This window comes from Oncorhynchus mykiss, chromosome 8, assembly GCF_013265735.2.
Source record: "Oncorhynchus mykiss isolate Arlee chromosome 8, USDA_OmykA_1.1, whole genome shotgun sequence".
Taxonomy (NCBI): domain Eukaryota; kingdom Metazoa; phylum Chordata; class Actinopteri; order Salmoniformes; family Salmonidae; genus Oncorhynchus; species Oncorhynchus mykiss.
In genome coordinates, this window is record NC_048572.1 from 24,937,228 (window position 1) to 24,955,772 (window position 18,545).

The 18,545-nt window shown below is 44.3% G+C and overlaps 1 protein-coding gene across 1 annotated transcript in view; it reads left to right on the forward strand.

Moving 5' to 3' along the window:
* The first annotated feature begins 4,858 nt into the window (after window positions 1–4,858).
* The window catches only part of LOC110529664 (patched domain-containing protein 1), a 37,359-nt gene continuing 23,672 nt past the window's right edge, over window positions 4,859–18,545 (forward strand). The window contains exons 1-2 of the mRNA XM_021612082.2: window positions 4,859–6,308; window positions 8,743–9,223. Of these exons, the coding sequence (XP_021467757.1) occupies window positions 5,709–6,308; window positions 8,743–9,223 (1,081 nt within the window). The 5' untranslated portion in view covers window positions 4,859–5,708. The remainder of the gene's footprint in view (window positions 6,309–8,742; window positions 9,224–18,545) is intronic.

Consider the following 18,545-nt stretch of genomic DNA (forward strand, 5'->3'; position numbering starts at 1 on the left):
CATGTCTCCTGCATCAAGCCCGTCCTTCGCGCCCCCGCTCGTCTTCCCCCCCCCCCCCCCATCCTTGTCGAGGGCGCACCCATCTACAGGGTCCGTAGAATTTTGGACATGCGTCCTCGGGGCCGTGGTCACCAGTACCTCGTAGATTGGGAGGGGTACGGTCCTGAGGAGAGGAGTTGGGTTCCCTCTCGGGACGTGCTGGACCGTGCGCTGATCGAGGATTTCCTCCGTTGCCGCCAGGTTTCCTCCTCGAGTGCGCCAGGAGGCGCTCGGTGAGTGGGGGGGTACTGTCATGTACTGTCATGTTGTGTCTTGTCTCTGTCCTTTCCCTTCACCCTGTCTCCCTCTGCTGGTCGTTGTTAGGTTACCTTTTCTCCCCCGCTTTCCACCAGCTGTTCCTTGTCTCCTCTGACTACCCATTCACCCCGTTTCCCACCTGTTCCCTTTTTCCCTCTGATTAGGTCCCTATATCTCTCTCTGTTTCTGTTCCTGTCCTTGTCGGATTCTTGTTTGTTGTGTTTCATGCCTGAGCCAGACTATCGTCATGTTTGCTGTAACCTTGTCCTGTCCTGTCCGAATCTGCCGGTCTATCTGAGCCTACCTATGTTTGGTTATTAAAGAAGCTCTGTTTAAGTTAGTTCGCTTTTGGGTCCTCATTCACTCACCGTAACAAAATGACAGAGTGAAAAGAAGGAAGCCTGTACACAATACAAATATCCCAAAACATGGCACTGAAGTAAAACTACAAAAAATGTGGCAAAGATATGAACTTTATGTCCTGAATACAAAGTGTTATGTTTGGGGCAAATCCAACACAACACATCACTGAGTACCACTCATCATATTTTCAAGCATGGTGATGGCTCCATCATGTCATAGGTATGCTTGTCATTGGCTAGGACTAAGACGTTTTTTAGGATAAAAAGAAACAGAATAGGGTTAAGCACAGGCAAAATCATAGAAGAACACCTGGTTCCGTCTGTTTTCCAACAGGCACTGGGAGACAAATTTACATTTCAGCAGGACAATAACCTAAAACACAAGGCCAAATTATACACTGGAGTTGCTTACCAAGACGACATTGAATGTTCCAGGCCTTGTTACACTTTTGACTTAAATCGTCTTGAAAATCTATGGCAAGACTTAAATATGGCAGTTCAGCAATGATCAACAACCAAGTTGACAGAGCTTGAAGAATATTAAAAAGAATAATGTGAAAACATTGTACATTCCTGGTGTGTAAAGCTCTTAGAGACTTACCCAGAAACACTCACAGCTGTAATCGCTGCCAAAGGTGACTCAGGGGTGTGTCACGATCGTCGTAAGCATACTTGGACCAAAGCACAGCGCGATATGGGTTCCACTTGTTTATTCAATGAAACGCACAAAAACAATAAAGAACAAACTAAATGTGACGTTCAGGAGTGCTCACAGGCAACAACACAAAAACAAGATCCCACAAAACACAGTGAGGAAATGGCTGCCTAAATATGATCTGCAATCAGAGACAATGATAAACAGCTGTCTCTGATTGGGAACCATACCAGGCCAACATAGAAAAAAACTACCTACATTAGGAACACCCCCCCCTAGTCACACCGGGTAGAACTGGGCCTCGGCGCAGATGAGGGCCCCGGCCATGGAGCTGGGTTGAACGCCGCACCCGGACTGGCCACCCGGACTGGGCACAAGGCTCCGGCCTTGGAGCGGGACTGGACGCCGTGCCTGGACTGGACTGGACTGTGGACCGTAGCAGGACGTTATGGACTGTGGACCGTAGCAGGAGGTTCCGGACTGTGGGCCGTCGTAGAAGGCTCCGGACTGTGGACCATCGCCGGAAGCTCTGGACTGGGGACCGTCACCGGAAGCTCTGGACTGGGGACTGTCGCCGAAAGCTCTGGACTGGGGACCGTCGCTGGAAGCTCTGGACTGAGAAGACGCACTGGAGGCCTAGTGCATGGAGCCGTCACAGGTGGCACCGGACTGGGGACACACACTTCAGGGCAAGTACGAGGAGGAGACACAGGATGTACCGGACTGGGAAGGCGCACTGGAGGCCTAGTGCGTGGAGCCGTCACAGGTGGTACCGGACTGGGGACACACTTCAGGGCAAGTGCGAGGATGGACACAGGATGTACCGGACTGGGAAGGCGCACTGGAGGCCTAGTGCGTGCAGCCGGCACAGGTGGTACCGGACTGGTGACACACACTTCAGGGCAAGTGCGAGGATGGACACAGGATGTACCGGACTGGGAAGGCGCACTGGAGGCCTAGTGCGTGGAGCCGTCACAGGTGGTACCGGACTGGGGACACACTTCAGGGCAAGTGCGAGGATGGACACAGGATGTACCGGACTGGGAAGGCGCACTGGAGGCCTAGTGCGTGCAGCCGGCACAGGTGGTACCGGACTGGTGACACACACTTCAGGGCAAGTGCGAGGAGCTGGCACAGGACATACTGGGCTGTGGAGGCGTACTGGAGGTCTGGTGCGTAGAGCTGGCACATATTGTCCCGGACAGATGACACACTCCGCACGGCGAGTGCGGGGAGCTGGCACAGGACATACTGGGCTGTGAAGGTACTGGAGACTTGGTGCGTAGAGCCGGCACACATGGTACAGGACAAATGACACGCTCCTCAAGCCGAGTGCGGAGAGCTGGTACAGGACGTACAGGGCTGTGGAGACGTACTGGAGACCTGGTGCGTGGAGCCGGCACAGTTTTTACCAGACTGATAGCACGCTCCTCAGGATGAGTACGGAGAGCTGACTCAGGTGACATCAAACTGATAACACGCTTCTTAGGGCAAATGTCGTGCATCATACACCAACACAACAACTCCCTCATTTCTCTCTCCTCCAATTTCTCCATCAACTCACTGACGGTCTCCGACTCTCTCTGTTCACTCTCCTCCAATTTCTCCCTCTTCTCCCAGACTGGCTCTGGTTCACTCCTTGGCTCCACCGACCACCCTGTGAAAAAAACATTTTGGGCTGTCTTTTGGGCTTTCTATGTGGTCGCCGAACCCCAGCGTCGTCGCTGTCCTCCCTTCTCTCCTTGCGTCTGCTTCCAAGGAAGGCTTTCGTGTCCTGACATGATTTCATCCCAAGTCCAGGATACCCTCTCCTCCCGGGCACGCTGCTTGGTCCTGTTGTGGTGGGATCTTCTGTCATGATCGTCGTAAGCATACTCGGACCAAAGCACAGCGCGATATTGGTTCCACATGTTTATTCAATGAAAAGCACAAAAACAATAAGGAACAAATGAAACGTGTTCAGGAGTGCTCACAGGCAACAACACAAAAACAAGATCCCACAAAACACAGTGAGGAAATGGCTGCCTAAATATGATCCCCAATCAGAGACAACGATAAACAGCTGGCCAACATAGAACCATACCAGGCCAACAAAAAAAAAAAAAAAAACTATATTAGGAACACCCCCCCCCCCCCCCCCCTAGTCACACCCCGACCTAACCAAAATAGAGAATAAAAAGGCTCTCTATGGTCAGGGCGTGACAGGGTGTGAATACTTACGTAAGTTAGATTTTTCTGTATTTCATTTTCAATACATTTGCTAAAATCTCTAAACACATATTTTCACATCATCATTAAGGGGTATTGTATGTAGATGGGTGAGAGAAAATAAAGATGTAATCCATTTTGAATTCAAGCTGTAACACAACAAAATGTGGAATAAGTCAAGGGGTATGAATACATCTACTGTTAACGTGCCTTCTCAAATGGCTTATCACTTTGACTTTCGGTCCTCTGCTGAACTAGTCAGGTGTGTCACAATCACATCAGCATTTATTTCCTCATTGGGGGCAATTTCTCCCCCCCAAAATTCTGCATGTATCAAACACACACAAACCTCTCAATGACAGATACATATTTTATGGCTTCAGAGTACATTCAAAACTCCCAATGGGCTGTCACTGGTGGCCATTCTGAGCAGTCTAGAACTATGACTATAACCTCATAAGAGTAAGACTGACCTGAAATCTCTTGAGCTTCTACTGTTCTACTCATAGTTTGAAACTGCAAGTGAAACAGAGTCGAGCTCACGAGTTCAGGGTGGCCATGTGAGGCTACTATGATTATTTTGAAAAATGAATTTGAGAGAGGTAAACATTTCTCCAACCTCATTCTTCAGCATCATGTGGCAGGCCTACCGTTATGTTTATATTAGGACTAAGGAGTGCACTATTAAGTTGAAACAATATTGTGTTACACAATATCAGATGCATAACTTACTGTACCGTAATGCTTCAGAGACACCATTCCTCTTATCACAGCGTTCCTTGCTGATAGATCCCTAACATTTCCCCCCGTCTTGTCTTATTAGCCAACGGTGTACAGTTCAGATCTTAGACCCTTCTTCTTATTCCTTGTTATGCTTACCTTTTTTGGACTAAATTACCTTTTCTGAGTATGCTAAGCAGCCCTTCTAAGCAAGCTAGCTAACAAACACAAAAATATTGCATATCTACAACAAATCACTCTGATTTAATATCAGTGATATATCAGTATAAAGCTGCTTTAATTTTGAAAGATGCTAGCTATATTACCTTTTTCCTTTAGGCTTCGGCTTTCTGGCTCTGTTTGAATGTGGCTTGATGGCTAGTTGTTTCTTGCATATGCGATTGGCTCTGGTCTAGGGGGCGGGAATGCAGGCTGGGAGACAGGCTGCCTGTCAGGCTCTGTTAAGGACTTAAACGCCCCATGAGCGAAGAGACTGTTGCTGTCCTGGTGCTGAACTTCCGAATTCCGATTGCGTTGCTGTCCACTTCAGTGGTTCCGAATCGCCTCTATTAGCTAGTTTTTATTATTATTATTTTTTTTACATCGGACGATTTACAATACTTATTGTGAGGCATCAAAAATTCCCAACAACGCAAATACTTACAATATATAAACGCTACATTGGTGTAGGACCTAGGCTACTGTAGAAATGTGACCCCAGACGATGACTTGAGGCCCTTTGTCACTGAATCCCAACAGATAAAAGTGAGCTAGCCTACTGTAACCCAATGATGTCACTGACACTATTGTCCCAGGTTGGGTGGCATATGTAAACAAGTGTCGCATTGAGAGGCAATCTAGTGTGTCTTTACTTGACTTTGAAGCATAAATCTCCTGGGGTGCAAAAAGTACTTTATCAGTAAACTCCCCATGACTTTGAAAGGCTGTGTAGGACCCGCTGTCACCCTCTCTCAAGAGGCTAACCTGGGTTACTGGCTATTAGATCTACGCGCAACTGTATGGTTTCCCCATTCATGAGGTGGGAGTGATTTCAGGAAGTGCATTTGGCCATTGTGCCACCAGTTAATATTTCACGACTCTCATATGGCTATTGTGTGTGCTTCTAAAATAACCCACCATCAGCATTACCCCGTCTTCCCCCTTAATCCCAGCACATGGTTACAGTCAAGTAGCCTACATAAATCAGGCGCCACCGATAGTGTACTTAGAACTAGGAACACATGCACATCAGACGGCCGCGGCTTGCTGCTATTGCAGCAGGAGCAATAGGAATAGTCACTGGTCCGCGGGTAGTAAAAGGAGGGGAATGGCTTGAAATGAAACCAAAAAAGCAGAGATGATAAGTATATGACAGTTCTTGTTGCAAATTGCTGCAGTGCTCTTTTTATAGGTGTAGTGTATTCTCATTCGGATTGACTAAACTGGGCAACCGAGCCTCATGTCACATGTGCTTCATAGGAAGAAGCTGGGCATCTGCAAGCTGGATCTGGAGGAGGATGCTGCGGCAAATGATACACAGAGGGCTCAAAGCTTCTTTCTACTGGCTGGGCTTATTTGTTAGTAGGCATCCGGTTTTTTTCCTCACCGTTCCCGCAGTCTTAACCATAATATTCGGATCTACCGTCCTGAGCAGATTCAAGCCCGAAACGGACATCGAGATACTGGTTGCCCCGACACACAGCTTTGCTAAAGTAGAGCGGAGTCTTGCGAACAGCCTTTTCCCCATTGACCAGTCAAAAAACAAGCTGTATTCCGACCTGCACACCCCCGGCAGATATGGCAGACTGATTCTGCTGGCCAAGTCTGGGGGAAATATACTGGAGCTAGCCGACCAGGTCCTGCAGGTTCACAAGCAGGTGCTGGATTTGCGGGTTAATTACAAGGGATTCAATTACACTTTCGCTCATCTCTGTGTCCTGAGCCATCAGGATAAGCGATGCCTCTTGGATGATATAATTACGATATTCGAAGATATCCGCTTAGCCATTCTATCGAATCACACTTTTTCAAAGGTGCCCGTGACCTATCCAAATACCACATTAAAGGTAAGACGGCGAGGATTTAGTTGTATTACACGATAGTCTACAATGTTTCCGCCGGCCGCGGGCATCAATTACCGATTTGAGTATCGTATGTGGTGACAGTTACCCTTAAAGAGAACATGACCGACGTGCGTTGCTACCCCAAACTCCGAATGACCTGGATTAGCAGTGGGACAATGTATCTGCAATGAGACCATAACCTACTGTCTGAAGCCTGCATTCATTTCTCAATGAGCAGTGGTTGTATTCACTCAGCCTATTATGTAGACTGCGGATGTCTTCGTATATCAGGCAGGCAAGGCAAGGAAATACTCTGAATGGATTGAACAGCCAATGTAGGCTAGTTGTTAGCTGCAGGTTGTGAATTGGCTGCATGGCCCCGCTCTGCTCCAATATAGAGGGAATGTCCCCCTTCTTATTTTGATGCAGTGTAGTTCTCCCTCTCCTGCACATATATAATGACATTGCTGATCGACTAGTATGGAGCCTGCATCCTCTCCTCCCCTGTAAGATGTTGCAATGCCTCCTAAGTGTGTGCTGTGGTGCAGCCCTCTGCAGACGTATAGCAAGGCTGTTAGGCTACCTCTGTTCATGTCATTTTAGACAGTAGGCTATAAATTAGGTTAATGTTTTAATCAGATGTTACACAATTACAACAGGTAGCCTAATTTTACAACAGGTGACCAGATCTGTTGATAATACCATGACACATTGAGCACATGTAGTGAATGAGTGTGGAAAGTAGAATATTGTGTATGATCTGCCTTGAGTAAGACTCACTATAGTGGGTGACATGGCTCGTTACTGAGTTGAAAACTGTTCTGTGCTAAATTAGGTCTATGCTTCTCAGAGTATCTTAAATTGTCAGGCACAAATCTAGCTAGTGTTGTATATCCTCCAATAAGATAATCTCTAGTGGGAGGTAGCTAATCCTCCTGCACCAGGCCTAGCTGTGAGTAATGCACTGGGCCTGCTCTTTTCATTCAACCTGGGCTGTCCCTAAATCACTTCTAGATTGCACATCCTACCACTGTTCATTACTCTACATCCAAGGCCACTGTCTTCACTCACTTTGATTGCAGGCAGTTGCCTCATTCCCTATGGCTCTGGCCCTTGTGCGCCCCTTGACACCAACCCCCAAGTTCCCACTTTAAGGTTAGAATAAACTGACATTCTTTTCCACCCCTCTTGGCAGATACTTCTACAGCGCCATTCATTCGCCGTGTTGTGTCGCCTGCATCATTGATATTCCCCGTCTGTCTGTGCAGATTGTCTTGACATGTTTTTTTGCTCTTCATTCAGTGCTTTGATGTCAGCTGGTGGCTTTATTAATTTGTTTACTAGTCTGATGCTAACCCAAGCCACAGCACTGCACTACTAATGTTAAATCCCTGAATGTTATGTCAGAATTTCATGGCTTCTGCTCGTATGAGGAGTCCTTGTGGTGTAGGGTTGATACTATGAATGTTCAGGCCCAGTGTTACTGAATATTCCATTTACATGATAATGATAGGGAATAAATGGCAATGATATCATGCAATTCCCTATTGTGCTGACAGTGTAAGTGATATTTAATTACAATACCCCATGGAATCCCACACTTGCTGACGTTACACTTGTACAATCAACATAAAACATTGCATTGAAGAGATTCATTATTGGCTGTACAGTACAGTAGGCCACAGTACAGTGCAATAGCTGCAAACATAGATCAAATCAGGCCAGCTAGGGCCCTTGTCTGAAATGAACAAACAATGCTTTATTACATTTGCATCGTTTCACTATTGACTGACAAGTTAGCTGTTCATCCACTTGTCCAAGAGATCCATCTTCTCTGGAGGGCAGTCAAGTGGTGTCATATATCTCATCTCCACATATCATTCACCTTCTGGGAGAATTATTGTCACTGCATCGCTATACTAGTGGAGCTCCGATCTAATAGGACACCTACAATATGCCCGTCTAAAAACAACTAGGAAGCCAGTGATTGGTTTAATGCATTTTTTTATTCAACAGTGTTTAAATAATCATGCAGTACAGTGCATGTCGTCTGATTCTTTAGTAGCCGTAGTAATGGGACATTCTCAAGCATGAATTCCAAGATACACAATTCAACTTACTATATTAGAAATAATGGGAATAGTTTGCCATAGCATCCATTTACTATTGCTTGGTAAGTATGATATAGCATTTATCTTAACGTAAAATGTATCAAATATGGGAATTCATGCATATTGTAATGGTTGATTGGTGGGTCACTGTGTTCAAATCATTTACATGATTTAACCATAATCCACAATGAACTACAAATTACAACTGTTGCTAATATCAGGTAACAGAAACCAAACAGCATATCTCCAGCTATGCCCTGTAGGGACTTGAGATCCCTCTCTCAGTGTGTCTGATAGTAACCTGTCTGCTGTGCTCCCTCCCCCAGGATGGTCGTGTGTCCTTCATTGGCCACCAGCTGGGTGGAGTGGCCTTCTCGCCCAACAGCCGAGACCAGCAGGTGAAGTTTGCCCGGGCCATCCAGATCACCTACTACCTTCGCAACCATGGCCCCGTGGTGCAGGACGTCATCGCAGAGAAGTGGGAGAATGCCTTCTGCACCCTCATCACACGCCTGTCCACGCTCAGCGAGGACCTGCACATCCAGTCTCTCACCTCCTTCAGCCTGTGGAGGGACTTCCACCAGACGGGAGTGCTGGCCAAAGGGGAGGTGCTGGTCAGCCTAGTGCTCCTTCTGCTGGCGGCCACCATCTCCAGCTCAATGAGGGACTGCCTGAGGGGAAAGCCCTTCCTGGGTCTGCTGGGTGTGCTCACAATAGCCATCGCTAACGTGACCTCCGCTGGCATCTTCTTCATCTCCGACGGGAAGTTTAACTCCACGCTGCTGGGGATCCCATTCTTCTCCATGGGTGAGTGTGAAGCTGCTTAGCCTTATCAGCAGTGGCCATATTGCCTATTGGGGAGGGGATTAGGATAATTGGCTGTTGTGGGCTTCCTCAAAGAGGAGCACCCTGTGCTACGCTGATTGTTTTCGGTTTGTTGTTGCAGTGTGTTGTAAATTTGCAAGTGTTTGTGTGCCTGCATATGTGTGTGTCTTACAGCACATCCTTCAGGACAGTATAACAAGCTTGATATTTCCCAAACAATCAGAAAGCTTCTCATGGACACCATCTTCAGCTCCTAGCACTCCGTACAATTACTGCTATCATCCTCAGAGTTTCATCAGCACTTAGGCATTCAATCATCAATCAATGTATTACGTTTTAATCAATATTCTTCCAACACACAAAATGCATACCTAGGGACGCATGCCATGGGAGAAGGGGAACGGTACCAGTGGTTAGGGGCAACCTTGCCATAAACATACTCACAATCCATTGTCATCACTTTGGTTTAGGCCACAGTCGCCACACCCGTTCTCCCAAGGAATCCCAGCCTGCACATACTGTAGTAGGGGGATCCCCTGAATGAAATAGACAAGCATTTATACCTGTCCTACGCCCTTAATTACAACGAGGCAAACCTGGGACTTGCAGAGAGGAAAATACATTGAAGAACAACAAATCTCAACAGTTCAAACCTGTTACCTCTACAAACATCACTATCACAATTGTCCCATTGTCGGTGGAGGGTATAAACGTTTCCCAGCAGAGTTGTCCTCTAATTTCTACTCAAACCATTCAAAGCCACAGTATCACGAGGAGATCTCCTGTGTACGTGGCTTCTGCCTTATAACCTATTTTCCCAGTCTGAAAGGTTCAGAGGTCAGTCAAGCCCTGCAGGCTGAGACTACTCTAAGTAAGAAGCAGGAACAGGAGGCAAAGGCATCTTGGTGACCTCGGTTGTGTCTCACCAGGGAAGGAGACAGAGTCAGGGAGGAATGGAGGAGGACGAACATAGGCAGGGAGGAACTTAAATACATGTGACAGGTCCTCCGAGACGACAGATGTCCACCACCCACCTCCTGTGATGACACTATAGTGTAAAGACTGTACTTGAGTCCATCCTGTAGTTATCCTCAAAATTAATAAAACATAATTATCAACAGACTCAAAGTCCAAAATTATCTTTTAATTCTGTAATATTAAATAATCTGACAAATTGTACTTGAACCAATTTCACTTTATCCTATAGAAAGTCAGACCTCAACCATTCAACAATACTTTTTGGACTGGGATAAAAACCTACAGGTTGGCAGTTAACTCTCACCACGCCAGTGGACAACCGTAAGATGAGACAGCCGGACAGAGTCTTAACACAGTGCACCTTTTCATGTCTTTCCCCAACTATGTATATCTGGGATGTCATCTTAGTGAAGCCAATTACTGTAGCGCTGAGCTTGTCAGTTCTCCTCTCCCTGGGTAGCTGGTGGAAAACAGGGAGTGGGCTTTGTACCAGGACTAATGAAACATACATGACACAGACACATTGGCAGGGCACTGCCTCCCATTCTATCTCTCTGCTCCAAATGAGCTGTGGATATCGACCCTCACCTACTGTATGCTGTACCTCTCCCACACACTATTTAATTTACTGCACTGTAAATGAGTACTTACTTTCTGCAGTTCTTCTAATGATTCCTCTGTGCTGGAAAATATGGAATTTTTTATCTTCCAGAAAGAGTTGACTCACAATCCTAGAACATAAATCATATCAAGAATGTTTTTTTTAATGGAGCAAATTCAAATATGTTGACGCTGTGTGTATGCTAAACAGAATGGTTCTGCAGGCATGCACAGTGGCCTTTGTGGGAGTTTCACTCCATTTCAATGTCATTTCTCCCGTTTCATGACTACTGAACACCACCCTGGAAAAACGTGGCCTTAGTCATTTCCTATACCTAGTACTTGTATTTAGGGCGGTTATGGTGACTGTATTACCGCCTCACCGGCAGTCACGGGTCATGACCGCAGTCAAATTCCACGTGACTGTTTAGTCGTGGTAACTAGGCTTCTTCAAGCTCTGATACTGCTGATGGTCATTCGTAGCCAACCAAACTTTAAACTGCCGGGTACTCAGCACTCTATTGTCCCTCTAATCATTCTGATAGCGATGCAAATGTTTTCCAAAATCAATTCAAACACTTCATGAGAGCTCATGAGCTCATGTTGCGCAACATTTCTATAGTCTATGCAATTGCATGAGAAAACAGTGATGGACTCTATTAAAAAGAGGAGGATCCCATCAGCTTGTATAGGCTAGGCCTACTGTATTTATTTATCAACTTTCCTAATATTAAGCATATTGCTTTGATTTACAACAGAAGTATAGCCTACCTGGCTGGCATGAAAATGAACCAAGGGAAAAGGTCCTCCATTTTGCTATTTAAGTGCATAGACATATTTTTTTCCAATGCCCCTGTTCCAAGACAGGTGCAAGAGAATGGTCCATTATAGATCAAACTAATTTCACACATACAGTATATTATTGTGAGGACAGACGCTGGGAGACGATGGTGACAGGTGTGCGTAAGGGGAGCGGGAGCAGGCGTGACAGTTCCCCCCTCTAGGGGCGTCACCCGGCGTCCCACCTAGTCAAGCCTGACGGGCTGGTTGAGGCGTGGAAGCTGGACAAGCCAGCTGAAGCGTGGAAGCCCGACTAGCCGGATGACGCTTGGAGGCCCAAAGAGCCGGCTGAGGCGTGGGAGCCTGACAAACCCGGCTGAGGCGTGGTGGCTCGACAAGCCGGCTGAGGCGTAGTAGCCCAACGAGCCGGCTAAGGAGTGGGAGCCCGACGAGCCGGCTGAGGCGTGGGAGCCCGATGAGCCGTCTGAAGCATGACGTGGGATGGAAGCCTAATGAGCTGTCTGAGGCGTGGAAGCCCGAAAAGCCGTCTGAGGTATGACATGGGATGGGAGCCTGCCAAGCCAACCGAGGCAAGATAAACTCTCGAGCCAGCTAAGGCATGGAAATGGAAGCAACAAGCCAGCTGAGGCACCCCCGGTTCCTTCGGCAGCGGCACCCGCACCCGACGTCACCCCCCCCCCCCCCCCAAAAAAAAAACTCCCTGATGCTTCCAATATTGGTGTCTGCATTCTGTGAGGACAGACGCTGGGAGACGAGAAGCAAGTACAGGGAGTGAAGATTTAATGGATAAACGGACATATAACAAAACAAGAACAGCGTCTGAACAGGGGGAGCAAAACAACATGAATGCCGACACAGGGAAGAAATATCAGGAAGTGACAGATATAGGGGAGGCTAGAGGTCGACCGATTATGATTTTTCAACGCCGATACCGATTATTGGAGGACCAAAAAAAGCTGATACTGATTAATCGGCTGGTATTTACATATACAGTATATATTTATAGTTGATAGGCTTGAAGTCATTAACAGTGCTGTGCTTCAAGCACAGCGAAGAGCTGCTGGCAAACGTAGGAAAGTGCAGTTGGAATGAATGCTTACGAGCCTGCTGCTGCCTACCACCACTCAGTCAGACTGCTCTATCAAATCATAGACTTAATTAGAATATAATAAACACACAGAAATACAAGCCTTACGTCATTAATATGGTCAATTCCGGAAACTATCATTTCGAAAACAAAACGTTTATTCATTCAGTGAAATACGGAACCATTCCATATTTTATCGAACGGGTGGCATCCCTAAGTCTAATTATTGCTGTTACATTGCACAACCTTCAATGTTATGTCATAATTATGTCAAATTCTGGCAAATTAATTACGGTCTTTGTTAGAAAGAAATGGTCTTCACACAGTTCGCTACGAGCCAGGCGGCCCAAACTGCTGCATATACCCTGACTCTGCTTGCACAGAACACAAGAGAAGTAACACAATTTCCCTAGTTAATATTGCCTGCTAACATTAATTTATTTTAACTAAATATTAAGGTTTAGAAATATATACTTGTGTATTGTGTATTGATTTTAAGAAAGGCATTGATGTTCATGGTTAAGTACATTGGTGCAACGACAGTGCTTTTTTCACGAATGTGCTTATAGTGTGTATTATCACTTGTGAATGATGACCTTCGTGTGCAGTAAGGCATGAAACAGCGCATACCTTTTTTTGCAACTTTTTAGAATCATAGTTGCACATCTCATGTAGCTTAGCCCGTAGGCCTATATGCTTTGATACGGTTTGTATCACAACTACTGTGATATGTGATTGATATGTGATAACTTCTTAAAATTAAGAACTTTATTCTACTTTACAACCGGTGTAGAATCTAACTGGTTTAAGTTTGGGGAAGATAATTTTCACCATAAAAATGCACCTTTATACTAAAGCATTACATGCATTATCACATTTTCGGACACATTTTCCGTCACTCTGTTTGGAATTTTTTTATTCCTTTATTTAACGGCAAGTCAGTTAAGAACAAATTCTTATTTACAATGACAGGCTACCGCAGACAACACTGGGCCAATTGTGCATTGCCCTATGGGACTCCCAATCACAGCCAGATGTGATGCAGCCTGGATTTGAACCAGGTACTGCAATGACGCCCCTTGCACTAAGACCGCTGCGCCATTCGGGAGCCCAATTTACATCTTGCACAAAAGGAAAAGTTGACTAATAGAATAGATAAACGTTTGTACTACAGGGGATAGTAGATTGACATAGGCTAGTGCTATTGCTGTTCGTTAGACCTACTCATCTTGTTGCCTGACGGACAGTTCTTCTAACATCTTCAATATGCGCCTCGGAATTTGATAAGAGGTACGCTCACAGTTGTGTCCCCGATGTCTCTGTCTTCACTCGTAGCCTACTTCTTAGCTGTGAGAAGGACCCAATCACGTGACAGGCATTGGCTAATAAGAATTTAGATATCTGAGAGAGCCATGTGAGTGAGAGGTGCTCCAGAGCACATCAGCTGGTAGAAAGGTATTATAATTATTATATTCAGCCCAAGGGCACAACGGCCACTTTGGCCACACAAGGGGGATGCTGCCGGGAAATTCGAGGCCTGGTGAGAATATTATCAAGTGCTTGTCAAATTGTGAATGAGAGACTGATAAAGTGTGTGCAGCATGCACAAGAATCAAATCAGAGCTCATGCCTTTCATGCAATTTTTTTCTAATCATCATTAGAGTTTCATCATGCAGCCTTAGAATGTATTAAAAATCTAAACATATAGCACAACTTTTGTATCACAACTAAAGTTGCATAAATAACTTTAAATTAGGCATACAGGAGGACCTGTTCCTTTGATAACTGCTCAAAGCAGAATAGCCGCATGTATGCACTTCCCTGGAAATCGTTTGGAGAAAATATCCTTTCTATTTCATTCAGCTATGTTCGATTGTATTCTTCATCCTACAAAATAATGAAAAATAATGCCACGGAATTCAAAGCAAATCTTGTCTACTAAATTAACTAGTGCAGTCTACAGCCACAATGCATTGCCAGATCAGGGCCTAACATAAGGAGAACTCAGAGTGTGCTATTCTGTTCTTCTGAAATAGACTACATTTTCTTCATATCATGTTTCTTCAGACCTCAGAATAAATAATGAATTTATTGTGATGGTGTAGGCTATATCAAATGGATTTATTAGGCTTTTTAAAATGTGCCTCATTTCAGGAAATTAGGCGAATGTTGCACGTCACTACATCATAGGAGCAGCATTTAAACATAAACGTTTATTTTTTATCAAAATGCTTTCTGGAACATGTGAACTTTTATGTGCCTTAATAAAAACTTGTATTCCATCCATAAATACTAATACATTCTTACATTTCTAGCCTAGTTAGTTTAGCCATGGAAAAAGCGAGGAACCTTCCAGCTAGCTTTTGTATCAGAGATACAAAGATATTGGATAGTCTGGACATTCTGGGAGATAAGTTTGGATTAGTCTGCCATGTAACATGCTTCTGTCTATAACGTGAGCTGTTCGGTGTGTGTTGACAGTCCTTTCTACCGTGATGTTTTTGAAAGATATAACATTAGCCATCGAGATCTACAAAAGTTGTGCTACTTTTCTCAACAACATTGATACCTTGAATGTAGCAGGTGCTGTCGACAGATCCGTTTGAAAAATTTAACAGGCTGCTTTCTACCCACACCCCCGTCAGTGTGAACCGGAGTGATTTGTCACAATGCTGGCAAAAGAAGATGAACTGTAGCTACAAACAGTTAAATGGTTCCAGTCTGCCGTCATCCATTTATACGGGTGAGAGTCTACAGTAGCTACCTTTTCAGATATATGTTTTTCATTTTGTCAGAAAGTCATTATTATTGCAAGTCAAAGCATACCGTTAGTTAGCTAGCAAACGTTAGCTTGCTGGCTCGCTAGCTAACGTTACATGTATGATCTGTGTAGTAATATTATTTGGATCAGAAATCCATTTGCATTGCTAGTTATAGCCTAATGTTAGCTAGATGTGGCTTGGGGGTAGTTATAGAATTTCCTTCACATTAACTATCAATTTAGACAAGTGTGTTGGATAAGCGTCATCTAATAATCTTTACGCTTTCTTTTTTTGATATTGCAACTATGTAAGTAACAACTTCACTGTACCATTTACCCCTTCTGTATCCTGTGCATGGGATAAATAAACTTAGATTTTATTTGATATAGGGTGTGTTTACCACATGGCCTCACATGTGAATCCTTAAAGAGATGGTTGGGGCTAATGCTTAAGAAGGTGTGAACGATTCTGAGTGGGTGTAGACAAAGAAGAGCTCTCCAGTAGGGGTACCAAAACATTCAAGGGCCATTTTCTTAAAAGTGGTGTTACGAGTTTATCAACTTTCAAAGCACAATTACTTTTCCATTGTTCCTCAACTGCAGTGTATGATATACAATTTTCTAGCTCTGAGTCTCTACTTTTATCCATTGTAAAAAACACAACTTCAAATTTTGCTACATAAGTCCAAATCGAGGCTTTCGGTCACAAATGTAGATGTTCCAAAAGTCTGCATCAGTGGCTTGTAGGCTATGCATGGAAGCCAGGAGATGCTAAACATGTTTATGTTAATTAACGGTCAATTACTGTGAGGCCGGCAGTTATTTGCTTGACAATCACCAGCGGACAACATTTCTTGACCGCCACAGCCCCACTCGTATCTCATTCCCATCTTCTTTTTGAAAGTGCTCCCCTGCACACGCCATGCTTCCTCTCCATAGTCCACAGTCAGATCAATCACAGTTAATAGTTCTCTACAGGAGGTCCTTTCTGATTTACAGTGTTTTGCATTTTCCTTTCTGGGCAACACCATTCTGGAGGCATTGATTTTATCCCGCAGGCTCTGATGAATAGTGACACTGGACACGGCTGTTCACACAACGTGGTGAACAGGGCTCCTCTGGGACCCAGTCGGCCGCTGATGGACTGGAACAACTGATGACACATTCATAAATATTATTGTCATGAATGTAGGATGATTATTATGATGTGACATGTGACAACTTCATAGCCGTTGTGATTATTGCCATATGGAATAAGATATTCGTTAGGCCTTGATTAACAAGAACCAATTAATTGTGCTCAGATGAGTGTCCCGGAACAGATGTCCAATCAGAGATAGTGAAATAGTTACGAGAAACATTCTGAGAGAACCCCATGGTGAATAACTTCAGGATGAGGGGATGGTCATTTATTTAAGCAATGTATGTCAATGCAGACAGTTGGTTGTTCTATCTACAGTATATAGTCAAGTTAGAATCATTTTAATTTTCGAGTAGCGACACGGAAGATATATGTTTTGATGGAAAAAGCCAGTCCACCAGGACCAATGAGAATGGAGAAGAAAGCAGTGGGAAATGCTACAGCTAATGTGTTTGGTTCCTAATGATCACACTGATTAATTACCATGAGTGAAAGTGGGATTTACAGAGAAGAGGGAATAACACTGTCGCATGTCTGGTTAAGGAGTGATTTTTATTAGTAGTGTGGTGGTTATTATCATTCATGATCAAAAGGTCCATGGAATTAATGAATATATGTCCCGTATGAATACACCACTAAAGAGAGCCACCACATTTACTCATTCCACATAAACACATTAATTCCTAAGAGCAGTGGAAGCAATATAATAATGTAGGTTTCTAGGCAGCTATTTCACTTCTTGGGCTAATTTGTCAGTGCTGTTGCGTCAAAGACAAGTCATTCGTATTCAGTGCTGTGCTACTGCTGCCACCAACTTTGAGTCAGTCGCCTCATCCAGGATGAGTGTGAAACAGACAGACACTTGGTGGGTGTATCATGCTAGTATAGGCAGCCCAGAAAGCTCTTCCTCAGTACATCAGCTCATTGATCCAACTCATTACTGTTACAGGCCTTAGACTGGGGATGAACGTGTGCTGCATGTACACACAAATGGACCTATTGCCTCGAAGACACACACACACACAGACACAGAGACACACAAACACATACACACCAGTCGTGACCCATCTTTCAGGGCATGTGGGGCAGAGATTTAAAAAAATATATATATATATTTTTTTTACCCATCTACCAATAGGTGCCCATATCTATATATCTATATATATCTCTATCTATATATATATATATATATATATATATATATATATACATATACATATACAATGGGAACCTATTGGTAGATGGGTAAACATAATAGACATCTAATATCTGTTTGAGCATGGTGAAGTTATAAATTATACATTGGATGGTGTATCAATACACCCAGTCACCACAAAGATACAAGCGTCCTTCGTAACTCAGTTGCCGGGATTTCACCATGAGGCCAAATGTGACTTCAGCTATAGAGTTTAATGGTAGTAATAGGAGAAAAGTGAGGATGGAACAACAACATTGTAGTTACTCCACAATACTAACCTAATTGACAGAGTGTACAGAATAAAACATTTTAAAACATCCTAGTGGAAAACTTGGTTCAGTCTGCTTTCCACCAGACACTTGGAGATTAAATCACCTTTTAGCAGGACAATAACCTAAAACACAAGGCCAAATCTACACTGGAGTTGTTTACCAAGAAGACAGTGAATGTTCCTGAGTGGCCGAATTACAGTTTTGACTTAAATCTACTTGAAAATCTATGGCAAGACCTGAAAATGGTTCTCTAGCAATGATCAACAACCAATTGGACAGAGCAAAGAAAGAGTTTGGAAAATAATAATGGGCAAATGTTGCACAATCCAGGTGTGGAAAGCTCTTAGAGACTTACCCAGAAAGACTCACAGCTGTAATCACTGTCAAAGGTGCCTTTTCAAAGTATTGACTCAGGGTTGTGAACATGTATGTAAATTCTAAAAACATGTTTTCACTTTGTCATTA